Raw genomic sequence first — 20,506 nt, 5'->3', positions numbered from 1 at the left:
AACCAGACAAGGGTGCCCACTCTCGCCCCTCATATTTGCCCTAGTGATCGAACCCCTAGCGGCCAGGATCAGACTCTCAGAGAGGGTCGAGGGAGTGAGAGTGGGAACCCGTCAATATAAAATCTCACTTTTCGCCGACGACGTCCTACTGTCCCTAACCCACCCTCAGACATCTCTACCAGCCCTATATGAGATCATTAATGAATATGGCTCCCTGTCAGGATATAAAATAAACTTCTCCAAATCAGAAGCAATGCTTCTACATACCCCCCCCTCTATTAAAACCTCCCTACTCTCCTCATATCAATTTAACTGGAAAGCCAACAAAGTGAAATATCTCGGGGTACACATAACCTCCAAATATGACCTCCTCTACAAAGAAAATCTACCTCCCCTCCTAAATAAAATTAAACAAGAACTCAAAAACTGGAGATCAAACATCATCTCATGGTTTGGGAGAATATCAGCCACTAAAATGATCATTGTTCCACAATTCCTATATCTCTTCCAGACCCTCCCAATTAAAATTCCGTACCAGACACTAAGAAATATTCAAACCTTAATCTCCAAATTCATATGGAATGATAAGCCCCCTAGAATAGCCTTTAGCACCCTCAAACTACCTAGAGCTGGAGGAGGCAGGGGACTCCCAGATATAAAATATTACTTCTTGTCATCACATCTGAGCCAAATCGTTTCGTCCTTTGCATCACCAGGCTCAATCGCATGGATAGACATAGAGTCACAATATTTAGGCCTTAGATCCCTTTCTTCTTTGTGGAGCCTTAAAAAACCACAAAGAGCTACCCTGGTCAGCTCTATACCTTCGCTGAAATTTCACCTCACTCTGTGGAATAGGGCCTTAGACAAATACAAACTCTCTTCATACCCTTCTCCACTCACCCCCCTCTGGGATAATCCAGCTTTCCCCCCAGGTACTTCCCCGCTAACTTTCACAACGTGGATTAAATCCAATATCCGCTATGTCGCTGACCTCTCAAAGCAAAACTCATGGCTCTCCCTAGAGGAAATTAAAAACAAATACCCCACTCTAGCCCCCCCTATGTTTGAATTCTTCCAAATTCGCCACTTCCTTACATCACTATCAAGTACGGACTCACTTCGAGATATGACTCCTTTTGAAAAACTATGCTCATCTAACCCCCTTTCCAAGGGTATGATCTCACAGATATACCAAATACTGATCGACACAACTGCCCCCACACAGACCCGCCATGAAGGTGAATGGGAGAGAGACCTGGGCTCTCCACCAGATGAAAACTGTTGGGACGAAATTCGCGAGAGCATAGCCAAAAGCTCAATATCTACCCACATCAAAGAGACCACATATAAAGTATACTACAGATGGTATCTTACCCCAGAAAGACTCTCTAAGATGTTCCCATCGGCCACCCCTAACTGCTGGCGCAGCTGTGGTCAGAGGGGCTCACTCCTGCACATCTGGTGGACCTGTCCCAGGATTGTCCCATTCTGGCAGGAGGTTCGTGACCTCATGCACTCCTTGTCCGGTCTGACTTTTCCCCTTGACCCATGGACATTTCTATTAGCCCGCCCATTTAAAGAGTTAGACCCTCCCATGAACAAATTATTATCGCACATATTGGCAGCAGCCAGAATGACCATTGCAAAGCAATGGAAGTCCCCCGTCACACCTCCTCTAGCACTACTAATCAACTACATCTGGTACATCGCCCACATGGGAAAAATAACTTATTATCTACATGAATGCTCCCATAAATTTGATACAGTATGGACCCCGTGGACCTCACGGATGGCCCCACACTCTACAGATACCCAAACGAATATGGACTAAACAACTCAACGTACTATCACCCCTCAACACAGAAACACCCTGAGGTACCCCCCCACTATTCCCTTCTCTCCCCCCCCTTTTTTTCCTTCCTTGTATACCCCGACACCCACCCCTTATAATCCCAATCAATGTATACTATCTAACCTGATGATTGTTTTGATATAACGCTATATTTGATTGTGGAAAAACTGTAAAAAATACTGTGAAACTACTTCTGATTAACATATCTATATGTCATTCTGCTCTTGTCATGTATTTTCACACTCTATAAATAAAAAGTTAAAAAAAAAAAAAAATGGCACCAAAATCGAATATGCCCTTATGGGTGCATTAAAATATTTTGGGGGAGATGCATCAAACTGGCTATATGAGGAGGAGTGGAGAAGTTGCCGATAACAATTAATCAGATACTACCTATAATTTTTGAGAATATACTGTAAATATATGACATCTTATGCTTTTGAGCTCCCAATATAGTTTGAGACCACCCCACATGCAGGACAAGGCAGTGTTGGGGGTACTTAAGGGTAAGTACAGTATAGGCAAAAGTTGGGGCAGTGCTGGAGATGAGGTCAGGTGGCAGCTTGGGTAGTACTTGGGGCAGTTAGCAGTTGGGATAGAGCTGGATGTTGAGGCAGGGATGATGTGAAGGGGGGATAAGGGAAGATAGCAGCAGGAGGTTACTGTGGAGCAATGAGGGGCTTAGGGTAAAGTCCTATTGGGGGTAGGAAGGGTGATAAGGGTAGACAGCAGATGGATAAAGAATGGAGTTGGGGCAGGAAGTACTGGAGATAGGGTGAAGGTAAGCATACCTCCCAACATGACCCATTCCAGGAGGGACAAGATGCTCTGTTTCTGGACATCCATGCCAGTGGCAGTTGCAGGGCTGCAGCACAGTCTAAAATTCAGATAGGGGAGCCCCACCAAATGCCACCCTAAACAGCACAGTCCGGACTCACTGGCAGGTGTATCTCCCCTATTTGTATTTGCGACAGTGGTGCAGCCCCACCTCTGCAACTGCAACTGGCAAGGAAGTCCAGGAGCAGAGCATTTTTTCCCTCCTGGAATGGGTCATGTTGGGAGTTAAGGGTAAGGGTAAATAGCAATTTGGCCAGTACAGGGGAGACAACTCCACAGTAAAATTGCTCCATTTGTATAGGTTGCTTAGCGTGGTCTGGAATATGATTTATAAAACAAAATTGTGTGATCATGCAGTTTAAGGTTGTAAACCTAATGGACTGACAAGCCAAATATTCATAGGGCAATAACTTGATGACTTAGAATCTTCTCGTACGCTCAATGTATATTTAACCATGATGCTAATCAACAAAATTACATACAATTCTAAATCATTACAAGGCAAAAAAACATTTAGTGAAAAAATAATAATCTTACAGTACCCCTTTGTGTCACTATGTATAAGCAATCTCTTACAAAAAAAAGTACAGGTGTTACAGCATGCTACTGCTTCTGGAAGCTTCTAGAATGGATAACCTCCAGTGTCACGAAACAAATGAATGGATACACAGCTGAGAGAAGCAAAGAGCATGTATTCAGTGCTATAGCAATGGAAAGCCGCTTTTTCAGGCTACTTCACCTTTTTTGCACTTTCAGGTCCGGATTCATCAAAGCGGAATCGAAGTATGCGGAAGTCTTTACAGTAAATAATTAATTCTGTGGGGTTAAATTTCAGTTTCTTATTGGAGGAGAGGATCTTCTGCTTTCTCTTTGTGTCATTTACTGAAAGAAATAGCAAGACAAAATTACTACTGTATGCAAAGTTTGATTTTACCTGCAACATAAATCTCCAGTTCAATGTTTATGGCAAAACCTGTGAAACCACGGGCACTTGTTTTCCATTACCAAACTACATTTAAAAAACTACAGAGACAAGACCAAGAGATAACACACATTTTGAGAGAAATAGAAAGTGCATGAGGACCAGATACTATCATAGAGAAATGGGAAACCTCACAGGAAGTGTAAGAAGAACCATAACTAACTAAGAAAAACTTTTTGCACAAGCGTAGAAAGACAATAAATACCATTTGTTTGTTCATTTGTATCACACTCATAAAACTTAACATGGAATTAAAAATGAAAATTTAGTATGTTGCAATTATTTCCAACACAAGCAAAATAATACAATTTAAAGTTAAAACATGGGGATTGGCGATTCTGCAACAGCCGATATAGATATATACATGACAAAAGCAAGTCAAAATCACCCACATAGCCCTAGTTTTGTCTGAAATCTGACATGCAAGAGTAGTAGTTTTGGAAAATACAGAGAAGTATGCGAGCATCGGGTTTAGTATCTGCGCTAGCTGCTATACGAATACACAGGCTCATGATGATGTAAATATACCCGCTGTGAATATGGGATATTGACATTCCTACGGTTGTATATTAGCAATTAAAAACACAGCACTATGAATTACATTACCACGGCACAATCTATACGTTGATGTCTCAGTACAAGCATAGAAAAAGGAGGTAGCTACATATAATAGCAATAGCGATACATACGGATGACCATCAGTTAAGATGCCAGCAGTCAAAATACTGATGCCGATACCCCGATGGCGGCAATCTAGACAGAGGTCACATAAGTGCAATTACCTTCCCCGTGTCCTTCCCCTAACCCTTCCAGCTAGTGTCCTACCCTAAACCGTACTTCGGCACCAAATCCTAATCCCCCTTCTAAGTGCCTAACCCTCCATCCAAGGATCCTACCCCAACCATCTGCAACCCCCCTTCCCCCAGTAGTCTAACCCTAAGTCCTCCCCTACGGTCTAAACATACCCACGCCCTTTCCTGACCTACCCCTAATCCACCTTGCATATCTTCGTTCGGTATCCTGGCAGTCGGGATTTAGAAGTCGGTCCGGCTAATGGCAGCATTCACAATGACTGCATACCTTCTCATGAGCTCAGTAAGGGGAGAGAGGCTTTTACAAATAGATTATATCAAGGACTGCAATAAGCCATGACAACTAAAACTGTACTGAATCATCTTTCCAATAATATTTTGTATCTTTGCCTCAATACATACCTACAACAATTTGCTCTATACACGTTAGTGGAACATCATGTTCACCCAGTAGGCGGTTTTTATAGTGGAATTTCTAGAAAGCAAAAAAACAAGGATTAATTTATGGCCATGTAATTTAATAAACCATGTAAATTACATATTAAACTCAAAGCAGAAATCCCACAATAACCTCTCATTATATAGCAAGTGTTTTACCATACCGGATACACATATATCTTTGTGTAAAAGCACCCAAACATCAGCAATCACAATTTACTGTTTCACAGATTCTGTGATTTCCCTCCCCCCTGTATTAAAGATTCCCCAATCTATCTGCGCCCATACATTATCGATTGGTTTCAGCTATTTGCAGTTATTTTCCAAACAAAATTGCCCATGCATCACCTCAATCGATTGTAAATTTATTTTATGGGCCCCATACATCTACAGATCGATGGTCAGATTGGGCTGATTGGAACAAAAACCTGGCAATATCTGAACGACAGCTTTTGGCAGTTTTCCAGCATTTCAAAGCAAATGGTCCATGGTCATTTGCAAACATCCATTACCAGGATTTTGTTCCAACCAGTCCAATCTGACAAATCGATCTGTAGATGTTTGGCCAGCTTTAGATTTTTATTCCTCCATCATAGTCATTTAGTACCCTATATTAATGAGTGGGGAGGTGCTTCAGCGGTCTGTAATGTAGTGTGAAGGTAAAACTACTTTTAATAGAGGTGCAGTGGAAAGTTAGGTTAACATATAACTAAGATGGTGTGCTTACGCTCTTAAATCTAAAGGATGCCTGTGGCCACACACTGTAACCTTTTTAAAAGTGCAAAGTCAGGGCGTGAAAGTGATGCTGGTGGGGCCAGCATAAAGCAATAATTAAACTGTAATATCTAATATATACCGTGTACATACCTGGAATGGCAGAAGATTATCTGTAATAAATGAAATCTTAAAGTTGGTGCAAACCAGCTTCCCCCACAGGTCATAGAGGCTTGTATCAGACGCAATACATTTTCTGACAAAATTCACTTCGTTTACCACAATTTCACCTAAGTAGGGAGAATTGTAATAATTAATAAAAGTGGCAATACAATGAGCGACAACTAATACACAAATCTGAATCAAGATAACAGCAAAACATATCAGTTTCCATATTCAATTATCTAGGCACAATGCTGACAGGTACAAAATGTCGACAACCTACATGAAGATATCTTTTTTCAACCTTTTGATTGTGGTGTCATATTTGGGCTGTGTCAACATTTTGAAGGAGTCAACAATTTAATCATGTCAATAATATGTTGTCAACTTTTTTACGGTCAACAAAATAAATGTATGCATATATTTGCATTCCCTGTAAGAAGATTTGGATTTTGTGTGGTCATCTGGTCACGTGAAGATGTAAATAAAGACTACAGGAAGTAACGAGGATAAATCAGCAGTCACTTTTCTTAAGGTGAATATCTGCATCTATTTATATTACCATCTCTCTAATAATATAACTGAAGGACATTGCAGAGTTCCACTCAGAATCCCAACATGAATTATTGATGAAGACAAATGCTTGCACTTGGCACAGAAGCCAGTGCTTCCCGTCAGGCTATGAAAACCTTTCTTAAGGTTAGAAAAATTGTACACCCAATATTAGCGCATCAATTTTAATCAGTCTGTGTTTAAAGATTAGTGTTACAAACACAGGGTGATTCATAACCCACTTAACCTCTGCCAACTGAGAGCTTTATAAGATCTACACCTAGGGCTATTTGTCCTAAAAGAAGTCGACTCGATGTTGTGCATCCAAAGCGAACGTGCACATCTGCTAACATTAATATCAAGCACCATGTGTAAGCAAATGTATGTTCAGCCCCAGAAAACCATCATCAATCGAGTAAATAAATCCCCTATTTTTAATCTGGTTAGAGAGTACTTTTAATCTGGTTTGATGTAAAATAAATTGATAAAAAACAAAATTATTCTCAACATAAAAATGTATTGTCTCGTATACACTATTCAAGTTGGTCTATTTTTCTATTCGATTTTGCGTCTATAAGCCAAATTAAATTGAACGCATTAGATTTCGATCCAATCTCGATGTGCAGCCCTGCAGCATTGAAATCACATAGATAAATAGTGCAAAACACTGTGCAAGCAAGATTACACAGATCTGTCCAAATCGAATTGTGTTTGGGATGGATTGATGATTACATACATATTACAGAGATGAACGTCTTGATCTGTACACTTTCTAGCCTAAACCGTATTGTTCAATGGATTATGCATTTATTCTGTATGTGATTTACAAATGCAGAGTGCAGGCTATTACAGCAGTAGGTGTAGAGTTTATCACTTCTTGGAATACAATACATAAATGATACCTACAATATCAATGGTTGCCCTCGTTGCCACTTTTACATATTTCATTCTAGATTTTCTATTTTGCACTAGCAGCTTTAGTATGCAAATAAATCTGTAATCTTTTAAATTCAACTCTATGGGGGAGATTCTCTAAAACGGTCTGACCCCCTTCGCAATTATAATTATCGCATATGTTCTAACATATGCGATAATTATAGCAAAGGACAGATCTTGCGTTAAGAGCGGTTCTTTGCGGTGAGAGTCGCCGGGTCCCAGCAGATCCCGGTGGCTCCCCCATCCCTCCCACACCCGGCGCTGCTGCTGCTGCGCCGGGCTCTCCTCCTCCCTGCATCCAGAAGAGGATCAGTGCAGGGAGGAGGTCACAGGTCCGGGCAGCACAGCTCTGTGCTGCCCGGACACAGGTGAGGGGGCGATGCAGGGCGGCGGTGGGATGTGGTAGAAGCCCAAAGGCTTCTATGGGGCATCGCCAGATTTTTCTGGCGATGCCCCCCCGCGGTAACCCGGCGGGGGATGCTTAGAGCATCCCAAAATGTGGTAAATACCCCGATAACAGGGTTTTTACCGCATTTTTAGCTTAGAAAATCTCCCCCTATATGAGATGGTGGAAGTACATTCTTGTAAGAATAGAAACACATTGCAGACGCCATATACTGTAGGTCAGGCATGACAAAACTATGGCTCTCCATCTGTTGTGAAACTACAAGTCCCATCATGCCGTACCACATTTTTGCTATTAAGGACTGCTAAAACTATGACAAGGCATGCTGGGTTGTGTGATTTCACAACAGCTGGAGGGCCACAGTTTGGACATGCCTGCTTGTAAGTCAGGCATGTCCAAACTATGGCCCTCCAGCTGTTGTGAAACTACACATCCCAGAATACCTTGCAATAGTTTTAGCATTCCTTAATCGCAAAACTGTGGCAAAGCATGATGGGACTTGTAGTTTGACAACAGTTGGAGGGCCATAGTTTGGACATGCCTGTTGTAGGTCCTCTGTGAGGAGTGTGACAGATTAGTAACACTAACTTAAAATATATGCAGAAACTGTCCTGTCCTACAGTGACAGCTACACAATGTATTTTTCAGAACATTGAATACTTAATAAATCAAGTTTTGTGGCAGATTTTTATCGCACCTAACAACTAAAAAATATCCATGGCTTTTACTAATATTACCACATACAGTGCTGCCCAACGAGAAGAGGCATGGTTATGTGGGATCATGGCCTCTGAATATGCATAGAGAATGCTTACCCAATGGAAGACACCATAACGTAGGACAATATCAATATTGCAGTGACCTAGACCATGCTTCATACACTGTACAAAGTCCCTTGTGCCAGCCACCAAATGCGGCTGCACCTAAATACCTTCTAGGTTCCAACCAATTTGTATGTTTCTGTCCTATGCAGATTACAGGGTTCTCATTGCCTAGATGGACTCTGATCCTATATACTTACTAATGTTCTTCTCATATATTGAAGTACTATAGAGTGTTCTATTTCTGTAAAACCCCTTAGGCCATTAAATGGAAAACTTGAAAACAAATGTCCATTTTGGTTTCAGCACAGGAAATTAAATTCCAAGTATCCTTATAAGCTTGAATACTGTAATATTTTAGGATACATTGGCAGTATGTACTTACACTCGCAAATATATGGGTTACAAAATGGCCAAGAGCCTGCATAGTTCTTGTACAGAACAGAATCTTTCCAGTCTCCACTCATCAGTGGCACACATTGTTCTGCTTATACAAAATGGTAACAACGTGTCCCAGGCTGTGATCCGCAGTCACGGCATTTAACTTGTAGTAACAACAACAACAACGAGGATACTGTAATCGAGCCAATGCGGCACAGAATTTACTAAACAGTGGAGGGAGTTATTAATGCATGTCATAAGCACCAGCAGAATCACACAGATGTAGATTGTACATAATGTAAAATATATTCACATAAACACATTTTTGCAGTATTTTAGGGTGAATTTTCGAGCCGCCCTATTTAATCAAAAGTAGCAAAAAAAAAAAACGCGTGCATCACCAAACGCCCATCATCTTGCAAAATTGCGGGAGCTTATGCCCATTTTTTAGTAATTTTTTACCCACGCCTTTTCACCATGCAATAGATAGAATCTGATTGGTTGCAATGGGCAACATCCCATCTTCAATAGAACTTTCATCTTAGTAAATGTACCTATTAAATGTCTTTCCCGACAGCATTAAAAAAGAGGCAGAGCGACAGAACGGGCACAACTTTAAAAGCGGTTGGGCCCTGTTTTGCCAAGAACGACCTTGAATGGTCGCGATTGCGGCCGTATCTTGACACTCCATGGCCGTTTACATGGACACGCCCCCTTTTTGGCGATCAGCAGGATGGACATTGAATCCCACCTGCCGATATACAGGCAAGCAAAACCCAAAACGGGCCAGGGCCACGGCTGTCGGGACATACCAACAGTCGTGACCCGGGATTGTATACCAACCCAAGTCTGTAACCCACCTATTTAAAGTGTGTAGGTTTGGTTGCATGGAGTACTGTTAGTGTTTAAATGGAAACCACCTACCTAATTAATATGTACCACCTCTGCAGCAAAGGTACTACTGCATATCTGCCAACAGGACAAACATGAGCACTGCTAACATGTAACCATGGGGAAACAAACCTTGCTCTTGTTAAAGGAACTCACTAAAATTCCTAGCTGCTTGGCACGCAAAAAGGCTGACACATGCATGAATTGTTAGTCATCCCTAACAAGACTGTGCCAGCAACATTCCACATTGTGAGAGGCCCAGGAACACACAATTCATTGTGTGACCTTGGCCCAGTGTACAGGATCCCAGAACAAAATAAGTGATTCATTTAATTACGAGGGATACACAAGTTAGATTTTTCTGCACATATTTGATATGGAAACCAGGACTTGGGCAGGAACAAAGAAAATGATAACTTTATTGTTAATAATTATTTTAAAACTATTACAGAGATCCTTGCAGTTCACCGAAAATCATGTGCCCCTATAATGGTTGTGACTCATCTTCTCCTGCAACACATTCCTATGACATAATTTATATGGAATTAAAGCATATTCAGAGTTTACAGTGTTTCTAGGCAACGGAAAGCCAGAAAAGAGGCTGGTGACGGACCAGTGTAATGTTACACAACAAACATGCCTTTCAAACGTTGAGCCACTAACGTACTTAAGTAGCAGTAAGTGCAAAGCTCAGTAGCTTCTGAATATGGGTACTGAGTATATGGGACTCAACGGCATGTAGACAAAAACAGCTCTACAAAGTTAGTAAAATATTACTTTTGGCAGCTGAAAAGCTGAACCAAAATTTTTTAAAGACCTGAATTCAATTGTTATCCTCTAAAACTGTTTTTAAAATCAACCACGATCACCTTCACTCGCTTACATGCTTTGGTCCACTTCTTTATTTATCCTCATTTACTAACAAAAGTAATAGATCGGTGTACAATATGGTGATTAAACCTCTAAAATCAGCAGTAGAGGGCTCAAAATGTATTTAAATGTGAGATTACATTCTACATTGAAACGGTGTGACTTGATATTATAGATTGACATCCACATTTACTTATTAAGTGTAAACTGCAGCTACACAAGTTCTATTCACCATATACCCAGTATTATATTAAGACATTATAACAGTGTCATTCTGAATGTATCATTGAATGTATAAAAATAATCCTTGCAAGCTCCATTCAGAGACGCAATATTGTACCTAAACATTATAACTACCCACATTTTATTATAACACTCAAGTTGATAGGAATGAAATACGTTGCCAGAGGGATAAAACCTTTATTTGATAAATTTATGAATAATTGAACAGTTTACTGACAGCCCGCCACCGGTGATTTTATATCACACACACTTCTTTTTCTATTCTGCTCACGTCTCACTTGATTTTGATATTAATATTGTGCAGTCTTTATATTATTCTAATCTACATACGATGTTCGTGTGTGTGTGTGTGTGTGTGTGTGTGTGTGTGTGTGTGTGTGTGTGTGTGTATGTATGTATGTATGTATGTATATGTTCCACAATTACTCTCAAATGCTTTAACTAATAGTCTTCAAACTTTGCACACTACCTTATCATTTTAAGGGACAATCTAAATTCGAAGGTCGGTTTAATCTGACGATCCCTTAAGGGTGTGGTCATAAGGGTCCATGCTATTTCTGTTTTCATGCATTGTGATATGCCATTGGAAAGCTTATGACTTTCTGAAAACACAATAAACAGACTCCCTTAAGTGGACCCTTAAAAGCCTATAAAGGGTCCGTTCAATGAAAAACATTTTCACTTTACAAACCTTTTGACAAACTGAAAATAATTAGAGACTCATCTACAGAGTGGTCTGTAAATCTAACATTGTAGATATTGTTGTGAAATCCATGTGAGATCAATCCCCAGTCAGTTCTTTTCTCTTGATAGTTTGCTTATTCATTGGGGTTTTTGGGACCTTCTGTAAATGCTGCAGCAGCTTCTGCCCTGCTGTGGTTGGCAAGGGTAGGTTGATAGTTGGAGACTTGATCTGGCTGCTACAGCGGCTTCTGCCCTGCTTTGGTTTGCAAGGGTAGGTGAATTGTTGGAGAATTACTGTACCTGCTACAGCGGCTCATACTCTGCTGTGGTTGGGTAGGTGGAAATTTGGAGACCTGCTCTGGCTGCTGCATCAGTAGTAGTTATATCATAAGTACTGACAAGGCTCATCACTGTTTGGCTTCAAAGATCAGACAAGATTGGCATAGCAATAAAGTATGGCAGTATTGTTGATACAAATGAGAGAGAGGACGGGTTTCAACTTCAGGTGTACTTCTGCTTTTCAGTTTCAGTTTCATTCAGTACGCGTCCTCCGACCTTTTTCATACCCCCACTATCCACGTCCGCGTGGAGTTGATTGTATATAGTGCGGCAAGCGCAGCGAGCCAGAAGCGTTGCGAGCCCCGTGAAGGGACGCGGAATACATGTACAGTAATACGCATGCGCTCGCCGCGCTTCGGGCTCGGTGGCTCGCCACACTATAAAAAATCCACTCCACACCGACGTGGATAGTGGAGGTATGAAAAGGTCGGAGGACGCGTACCGCCTCCCCTCGCCACGCTTCGGGTTGGCGTTGATGGGGGTGGGGTGGCATGGGGGTGCATTTAACATTGTAAGCACCCATTAGGGTGCTTATACAATAAAAAATCGTAATGGGGCTTATACAATTTAAAATCGCATTGCATGCGATACAACTTAATATCGTGGGCGCCGTGCTAGGAAACAAGTACCAAAACCAGACACTTTATCGCTTCACCGAGCTTAATAAATCTGCTCCTCAGTTACTAACGCACTGCAGAGATTTACATATAACTGGTATACTGAATGAGAATGTACACGATACATAGTCCAATACAAAGTTTATCAAAGATAGCAAATACACTTCAGTATCAGACAACAGATGAGAGAAATTATAGTATTATGAAAGATAGCTATTTAGTATTGCGCTAGTAATTCCTGATGTAGCATCACATTAATTATATTAGTCATATAATTAGATCATTGTTATGAACACAATAATAAAGCATGAAATCTGAGCTAATTAAGTTATAGCAATAGTGCTGGTCCCTACTGTAATTTACTACCTAAATGTAGAGAGATTAAAAAAGGTCTACAAAAAATGTGTACAAACAAATTTTGCAAATGTAGAAGAATTAGAAGTGAGCAATGATTACATATTGTCCATCTTCCTGCAGTCTCTGAAGGAGGGTCCAATGGTTTTAATGAGGAAAGGAAAAACATGAGGCAGGAACCGACAAGATGAGCATTTGAGTTGGTATTCTCTTTTCCTACCAGATAAATAGCAATAAGCGAATGCTTTTTTAATAATAGATGCTGTAATCTATTCCCATCCAATGTACCTATCTAAGGAGGTAGCAATAAATTTATTTGCAAAGGGGGGAGGAAGGTCATTAGAACAGGTAGCAGAATGCTGTGTGAAATTCATACATAATAATGGTGTCACAACGACACATGTGATGATAAATTGTATAACTGTTGCTATTGCCATAATGTTAATGTGCACCCTAATGGTACTGCTTCCATTTTCAATAGGAAATTGTAACCATGTCATCATCCGAACATTCAACAATATGAATGTTGCCTTATTAAATACTTACCTTGTGAACAAGAAAAAAAAAAAAAAAAGCAATACAAATTCAGTAAACACTTTTCTGAATAACTACATGATAACTTACAGATGTTCTGATATTCAGTAAAAGGTATAAAGAATCCAACATTTAAGCTAAGAATATCACAATCACAGCTGCACACCACCACAGTGCCCTGTTTGGCCCCAGAAAAACATGCCAGAAGAAGAACCGTATAGTGATCGGAGGTGCTGGAGGATGTAATAGGAGAGCGTGATTTGCGCCAACTGCCAATCACAAGCAGCCTGCCGCAGTTACACTGCTAAAGTCATGGGTAATCATTTATTAGACATGCATAAGACAAGCATACACAGCCACAGAATCTCTCTTCCCCATTTTACACTTAATGAAAAACATGTGTTTTATGTAATACACAGCCTTCTGGCATTGGAGCACTTCCCAGCTGCATTGCGCATAGTAGTAAACAGACTTGTACAGGCATAATAGAAGTGGTCTGATGGATTATAGAAGGGGACTGGTCATCTAGCAGACTCGCCCAGGACAATGCTAATCCTGCAGACGCAATGGTATCTGGCTATGGGCCACTACTTTCATATAATGGGGCAGATGTATTAAGCCTGGTGAAGAGATAAAGTAGAAGGGGATAATGCACCAGCCAATCAAATCCTAACTGTCATAGCTGATTGGCTGATGCGTTATCACCTTCTTCTTTATCTCTTTTGCCAGGCTTAATACATCTGCCCCACAATGTGACAAATGTCCACAAAAGCAAGCCAATTCTCTTCTACTATACTTAGAACTTGGCATGCATTTCTGAAATCTGAAAAAAACATACCACAATTATTCATTTATGGCAACTACAAGGGACTAATGCTGGCCACACATCATATCAACTTTCCTTCAACCATCCAACTAGTTGGACCGAAAATCTGGTACTGTATAAGGGCAAATGCCAATAAGCAATTTGCTCACAAACTCAGGAGAATGGACAAAAACATTCAGTGAAATAGTTTAAATCAAATAGGTCCAACTACAGTGCATTGTCTGAGTGACAGTTGTTGTCCATTTTCAGGTTTGAGAAACAAATGACTTAATTACAAATTACATTTGCTCCTATCCAGTTCCAGGTTTTTATTCCATCCAACCAACTAGTTGGTTGGTTAGTTAGAGGAAAGTTGGTCTGATGTGTGGCCAGCATAAGGCAGCATGGATGGTGTAATGGTTAGCATTACTGCCTCATAGCATTGAATCATGGGTTTGATTACCACCTTGAACCTAATTGTTTGGAGTTTGTATATTCTACCAGTGCTCGCATGTGTTTTCTCTGGAACACCGGTTTCCTCCCACAGTCCAAAACTATACTGGTAAGTTAAATGGCTTCCAACAAAATTAACTGTAGGATCTGGCCCCAGAACCGGGATTTCGGTATTAGACGCATGCGCAGTCTATTGCTGGGCAGCGTCTGAGCACCTACTCAGACTCGGCCTGGCTTCTCCTGTTACCAGCATGTGACTTTGCGCAGCGTGACATGATGTCTGTAGTCACGCTGCACAAGCCAAACTGCTGCCCCGCTGCTCCCTGACCCATGATTCACGGCCACACCGACTTCCAGACGTTCACTCATCCCCATTGCACATTACCCCCTGGCCACACAGCCTGTCTCACTCCCACGCCCGTCTGCTCCACACCACCCAGCTCCCAAGGCATTTATTTTTTTTCTATAAATAAATATTTCAATCCCAAATCCCGCGATTGAAAAAAAATGCTCCGGTATTGGCATCCCTAATTGTAAGCTCCATTGAGACAGGGACTGATGTGAACAGCCAAATATCCACTGTATGTATGTGTTATATAAATAACTGGTAATAAATAAAATAAATTAACTAACAGATTTTGTGTAACACCCAGAAAAACCTATATATACTGTACACACACAAGTTAGAATATGATCTTGTACGGTGCACCCTGTGAGTCAAGTATGAAAACCCCCATTTAATGGGACACCTCTGCCTATCCGGAGTCACCCCATACTGCTATTGATCGTTATGACCACACAAATCAATAAAACCATAGGTAATAGGGGCGTGGCTTGGCGTCATCTGAGAGTGGACGTGTGAGGTGTGGGCTCCTCTAATTATCCTGGTTTTTATCCTGACTCGGGGCCCGTGGACCTCCTGTCCCCCTCCACTTACCCTCCGGAGCAGTTCCTGCCCATCCTGTGCCTCCCGCCGCTTTCCTGCGTGGCCTGCTTAGCTCGAGGCGACTGACGGGGCCTATACTCTTGGTGCGGCCGGCCGCCATCTTGGTCTCTTCCCCTCCGGCGGACCTGACGGTATTCTTGCCTGACGGCAGCGCCAGCGTGATCCGGAGCTGGGAGCGCTGCTGCGGCAGACATCTACCCCACAGCGGTCGGTGGATCTTGGAGGGTTGAGCGCGCGGGTGTGCTGCCATATCGTTGCGGCGCAGGATCAGTGCCTGTCGCCATCTTGGGCCTTTGCAAAGAGCAGTGTGATTACAGCGTACTACTGCCTCTAGCCTGTTGCTGGGACATTCTTGCTGAATCCCCTGGAGGGTGTTGGCGCGCTCCTCCCTGCATATCTCCTCTCCTGTGGGTGTCACACCTATGTTAAGTGGTGGTTAACTGATAAATACAGTATCCTGCATCCCACCCTGAATTGACGACGACGAGAGCCCTGCATCTTTGCTGTGCTGTTCCTCCACTGTACACTGGGCACTGCCATTATGGTTTCCCCATTACAGAAGATCCTGCAGGCCATTTCTGCATCGACTAGGAGACTCCTAGATAGGTTTGACTCACAAGCTGATACCCTACCTCCTTATACATCTACTATGGATTCTGAGGCTGCATATGATAACAACAAGGCTATTCCTACTGCTCCCCACAACCAAGCTGTTTTGTGTCCCGTGCTGGGATCTCATGATGCTGATGCTTGTGCCACATCCTACCCTGTGTGTACCTACCCTTTCGGCTGGGCTACATCTGAGATCACACATAATTGTGGAACTGTATACCACCCTTTAGAGGGACCCTATCCTGTTCCTACAGAATCTCACAAGCCTCACCCTGTGGCTACCCACACTATGATCTTTGCACCAAGCTCCTGTCCTACTGATGTGGCTTCCCTCATGTTTTATCCTGTGACAACCTACACTGTGGACATGGCTATATTCTTGGTTTGCACAGCTTTTTGTTACCTTTTACGAGGTCCCTATCCTGGTATTGTGGACCCTTTCATATTACACTCACATATCAATGTGTTTGTTATGTATCCTAGATGGCCTGGGGGGGGGGGGGGGGGGGGGGAGTGTTAATCCCTTTGATGGCCTCTGGCCAGATCGACATTTTAGTTTCATCTACCCCCAGGTGATATCCGGATATTTTTCTGTTGGCAATAGTCACTTGCAAAGTTTTATACTATGATATTTGTATATCCTGATATAATATCTGTCCTATTTGTAACAAAATCCCTCAATTGTATCACTTTATATTTCCTTAATATTTAGCTTTTTGCTAGGTGCACTGCTAATTTATTTATGCATATTTGGTAGTTTTTTATGGTAGGATGTCTGTTAATTTAGATAAGGTTTTCTTTACCGTGCTTATATAGGAGAGCTGGCTGCGGCCTGGCCTAGATCCGTTAATATATTACTTCATTTTTGCTATATTATTTAATAATTACCGAGTCATGCCCCAATCAGCCCATTCGTCCATTATCCGATAAGGGGGGGGGGGGAGGAGGGGGAGGTTAGTCTTTTTGGCACAATTAGCTAACATAGCAGCTAAAGGCCACTAATCTCTCTCTTATAGGTTATGGGTAGGGGATAGGATTAGATTGTAGTACAGTTAGTTGGGGGGGGGGGGGATAGGTTGTCGGGATCCAAGTATACCGAAGTTGGGGTTAGGTCATACAGGGTGGGGGGTTATAGGGAGGTTTGTTTTGGGGTTTTGGGGGGGTTTCTGTTCGCCAAGTTAATATAACTGCACTAATCTGATATCACTGAGCGGCAAAATGGTTCTTCTGGTTGTATCTTGTGATAGGTGGGATTGTATGTTTCATTATTATAAGACTATTACGACATATTCCTGTTCCTTTACATTAGTCACTTACCCGAATGGCGCCTTCGGGTATCTCTGCTCCTATAACTTACACAGGAAATGTTTGCTATATCCTGCAATAGCTACTTGTTCCCTGTATGGCTGGTCTATAATGCGACAACACCTGATGTGTACCACCTCTAAATTGCCGTGTTTACATGTTTGGTTTGCTTGTTTTTTCATATATGCAAAAATCAATAAAAAATATTGAATTAAAAAAAACCATAGGTAATAATAAATACTTTTTTCCATCTGGAGTTTCTGACGCAATAGGAAAAAAAACTTCAAGGGTACACCTGAATATATAGAAACCGTAATAATCATTCCAATCGAAAACTGTTTCTTTTTTTTAATCACTGAAAGTGTCTCACACCTGGCAGGTGACTGGCAGCTAATGTAGCCTCTTAAAATTGGGCTCACAGTAAACATGGGCTAAAAAGATAACTATTTCTGGGCTAAGGAAGTACCTTCTTCCAATAATATATTTTTTAAAACCGCTGTGTTTACACAGGAAAGAGAGAATTTACACATACTTTAATTTATGCTTGGTTACAGGCTAAACTGGGAGCTGAGCAAATAGACACAGCCCGGCAGCAACCACAGGTCCACACCCTCTGACCGAAATAGGCAGCATTTTGGAATATATTATGACATTTGCAGGGAAGGCAGGACCCTGTAATTACACCAGCCAAGTCTTTTCTGTCTACATTAGTTAGGCTTTACGTGCACATTTTTAAACACCTCCTTGAGACACATTTTTGTCCACAAGCCAGTTCTGAGAACGAAATGTGTGAGCAACCTAAACATTTCTTGGATTTATTGAACAAAAAAAAAAAAAAAAAAAAATGGAGATTTTTTTTGTTTTACATTAAAATCACAGATTTTTTTGGTACAACTTATTTTGTGTACCTAGGACCTATATGTGCCATTACCTCTGATTATGATGCATCTTTGACCTGCTTGGGGCATATAAAGAGTATTTGCTTTATTTGGAACTAATGCAGACTCTATTAGCTTTATTTACGAAGATGAGAGTTCTATTTCAGACGGAATGTTGCTATGGGAAACCAATCAGAATCTGCTTCTTATTTAGCAGCTTCTAGAAGATAATAGAATCTGATTGGTTGCCCATAACAGCCCATCTGAAATAGAACTCGCATCTTGGTAAATAACACATTTCTTTTTTGGGCAAAGTGCTTAATCTGTAACCTTTTCTGGGGTTGTTCTGAATACTCTGGGTCAGATGCACTAAGCTTCAAAAAGTGATAAAATGGAAAGTGATAAACAACCAACCAGCTCCTGTCTGACATTTTTCATGGCAGTTACGAGCTGATTAGCTGGCTGTTTATCACTCTCCATTTAATCACTTTTGAAATTATACCCCTTTCACACCAGCCTAAATTCAAGGGTTGGGTCTGAGAACAACCCGGGACTAGCTCTGGTGTGAAAGGTTCCAGGGACAAATTCCCGGGTAAATTTGCCGGCAATTAAACCCTGCTAGGTAGCAGGGTTGCTCCCGGGTCCTTCCAGGGTTACTGGCTGGTGTGAAAGGTGCAGGGACACGTCCCTGCTAGTGCTGATTTGCTAGCAGGGCAACTTCCTGTTGTGCTGGACGCTCACAGACACGCCAAGAGGCAGCATACAGTGTGCAGGGAGACACTGTGCATGTTCTGTAGCACCACAGACCCCAGAAGTTCATTTTAACCCCTGAAAGCCTGCAATGTGTGCCATGTCTTGGACAAATGAGGAGGTGAGAGCTATTAATCATTAGAGGGAAAGATGCTTTCATAATCGGAAGAAAAGTGGATGAAATCGTGCGGATATATGGGGACCTTTGGTCAGAAACCAATGCGTAGCTTAATGTGGTGGAATCTGGAAGATATTACACTAGGTGTCTGTTGTCAGTTTAAATGTAGCACAAGACTTTCAGGTGTATTCTCATTGCAAGTCGGCTCAAGCTTCCATCAGGTCAATGATGCCAGTAATGTGTGGAGTGAAAATAACAATGTATTGTGTGATATGTAGATAACAAATGTACTGTATTGCATACATATGCAGAATATATATCAAAGCTAAAATGAGAGTGCTTATCTAAAGACCAGGATCAGTACAGCACTCTAAACAGAAGTCAACCAGAGGACAGCATCAACACATTTCATCTTTTAATTATTTTAGCACTTCATTAGGAAGCTTTGCACTTATTATTTTGATATGTATCACTTGCATATCTATGTGCGACCAAGTTTGAAAACACATGGCCACTGCATCATAGCACTTCATATACAAATGCAGGGGGGTGAATCAGGTTGCTTTGCAAAAGTAAACGCCTCCTTTAATGAACAAAACCATGTGCACTGCAGGTGGGGCTGATTTAACATGTGCAGAAAGAGCACGGGATGTACCAAGAGAAAAATGCGGTAAAACATCTAAGATCCACTTTGGGTGGTGATACCCTATAGGAGCCTCTGGGCTTCTTATCACCGCCCCCAGCAGACCCAGTTCTGTCCTCTGTGAAACTCCTCCTCTCCCTAGCAAAATGTCACAACCGGAGGTCCTTCTGCAGGGGGGAGGAGGAGGCGCTGAGGACAGCCACTAAAGCCCAGGGATGTGACGGAGACCCCCCACACACCACGTCACAGGTATCGCATTGTGATGCTAGTCACATATGTTAGTACATATGCGCTAGCATCGCTGCGGGGGCACGGCAATGTTTTTTAATACATCCCGCTCATTGTTACATTTGGGTGAAGGGTGCTCAAAAAGAGATCTAAATTGCAGTGTAAAAATAAAGCAGCCAGTATTTATTCTGCACAGAAACAAAACAACTCACCCAAATGTAACTCTCAGCACGTTACATCTGCCCCACCTGCAGTGCACATGGTTTTGTCCATTAAAGAAGGAGTTTGCTTTTGCAAATGTTTGGCACATTTGCAGCAAAATGTATGAGGAAAGATCTGT

General features: G+C 41.7%; 1 protein-coding gene across 1 annotated transcript in view; it reads right to left on the bottom strand.

The window, feature by feature from the left end:
- The window catches only part of MTMR10 (myotubularin related protein 10), a 77,871-nt gene that overhangs the window by 32,911 nt on the left and 24,454 nt on the right, over positions 1-20,506 (bottom strand). Inside the window, exons 3-5 of the mRNA XM_083183765.1 lie at positions 5,792-5,928; positions 4,889-4,961; positions 3,432-3,574 (exon numbers count right to left, since the gene is read on the bottom strand). Coding sequence (XP_083039891.1) covers positions 3,432-3,574; positions 4,889-4,961; positions 5,792-5,928 — 353 coding nt within the window. The remainder of the gene's footprint in view (positions 1-3,431; positions 3,575-4,888; positions 4,962-5,791; positions 5,929-20,506) is intronic.

This window comes from Crinia signifera, chromosome 4 (assembly GCF_055691185.1).
Source record: "Crinia signifera chromosome 4, ASM5569118v1, whole genome shotgun sequence".
NCBI classification, from domain to species: domain Eukaryota; kingdom Metazoa; phylum Chordata; class Amphibia; order Anura; family Myobatrachidae; genus Crinia; species Crinia signifera.
Note: the sequence above shows the minus strand (reverse complement) of the source record. Positions and strands in the feature narration are given on the sequence as shown.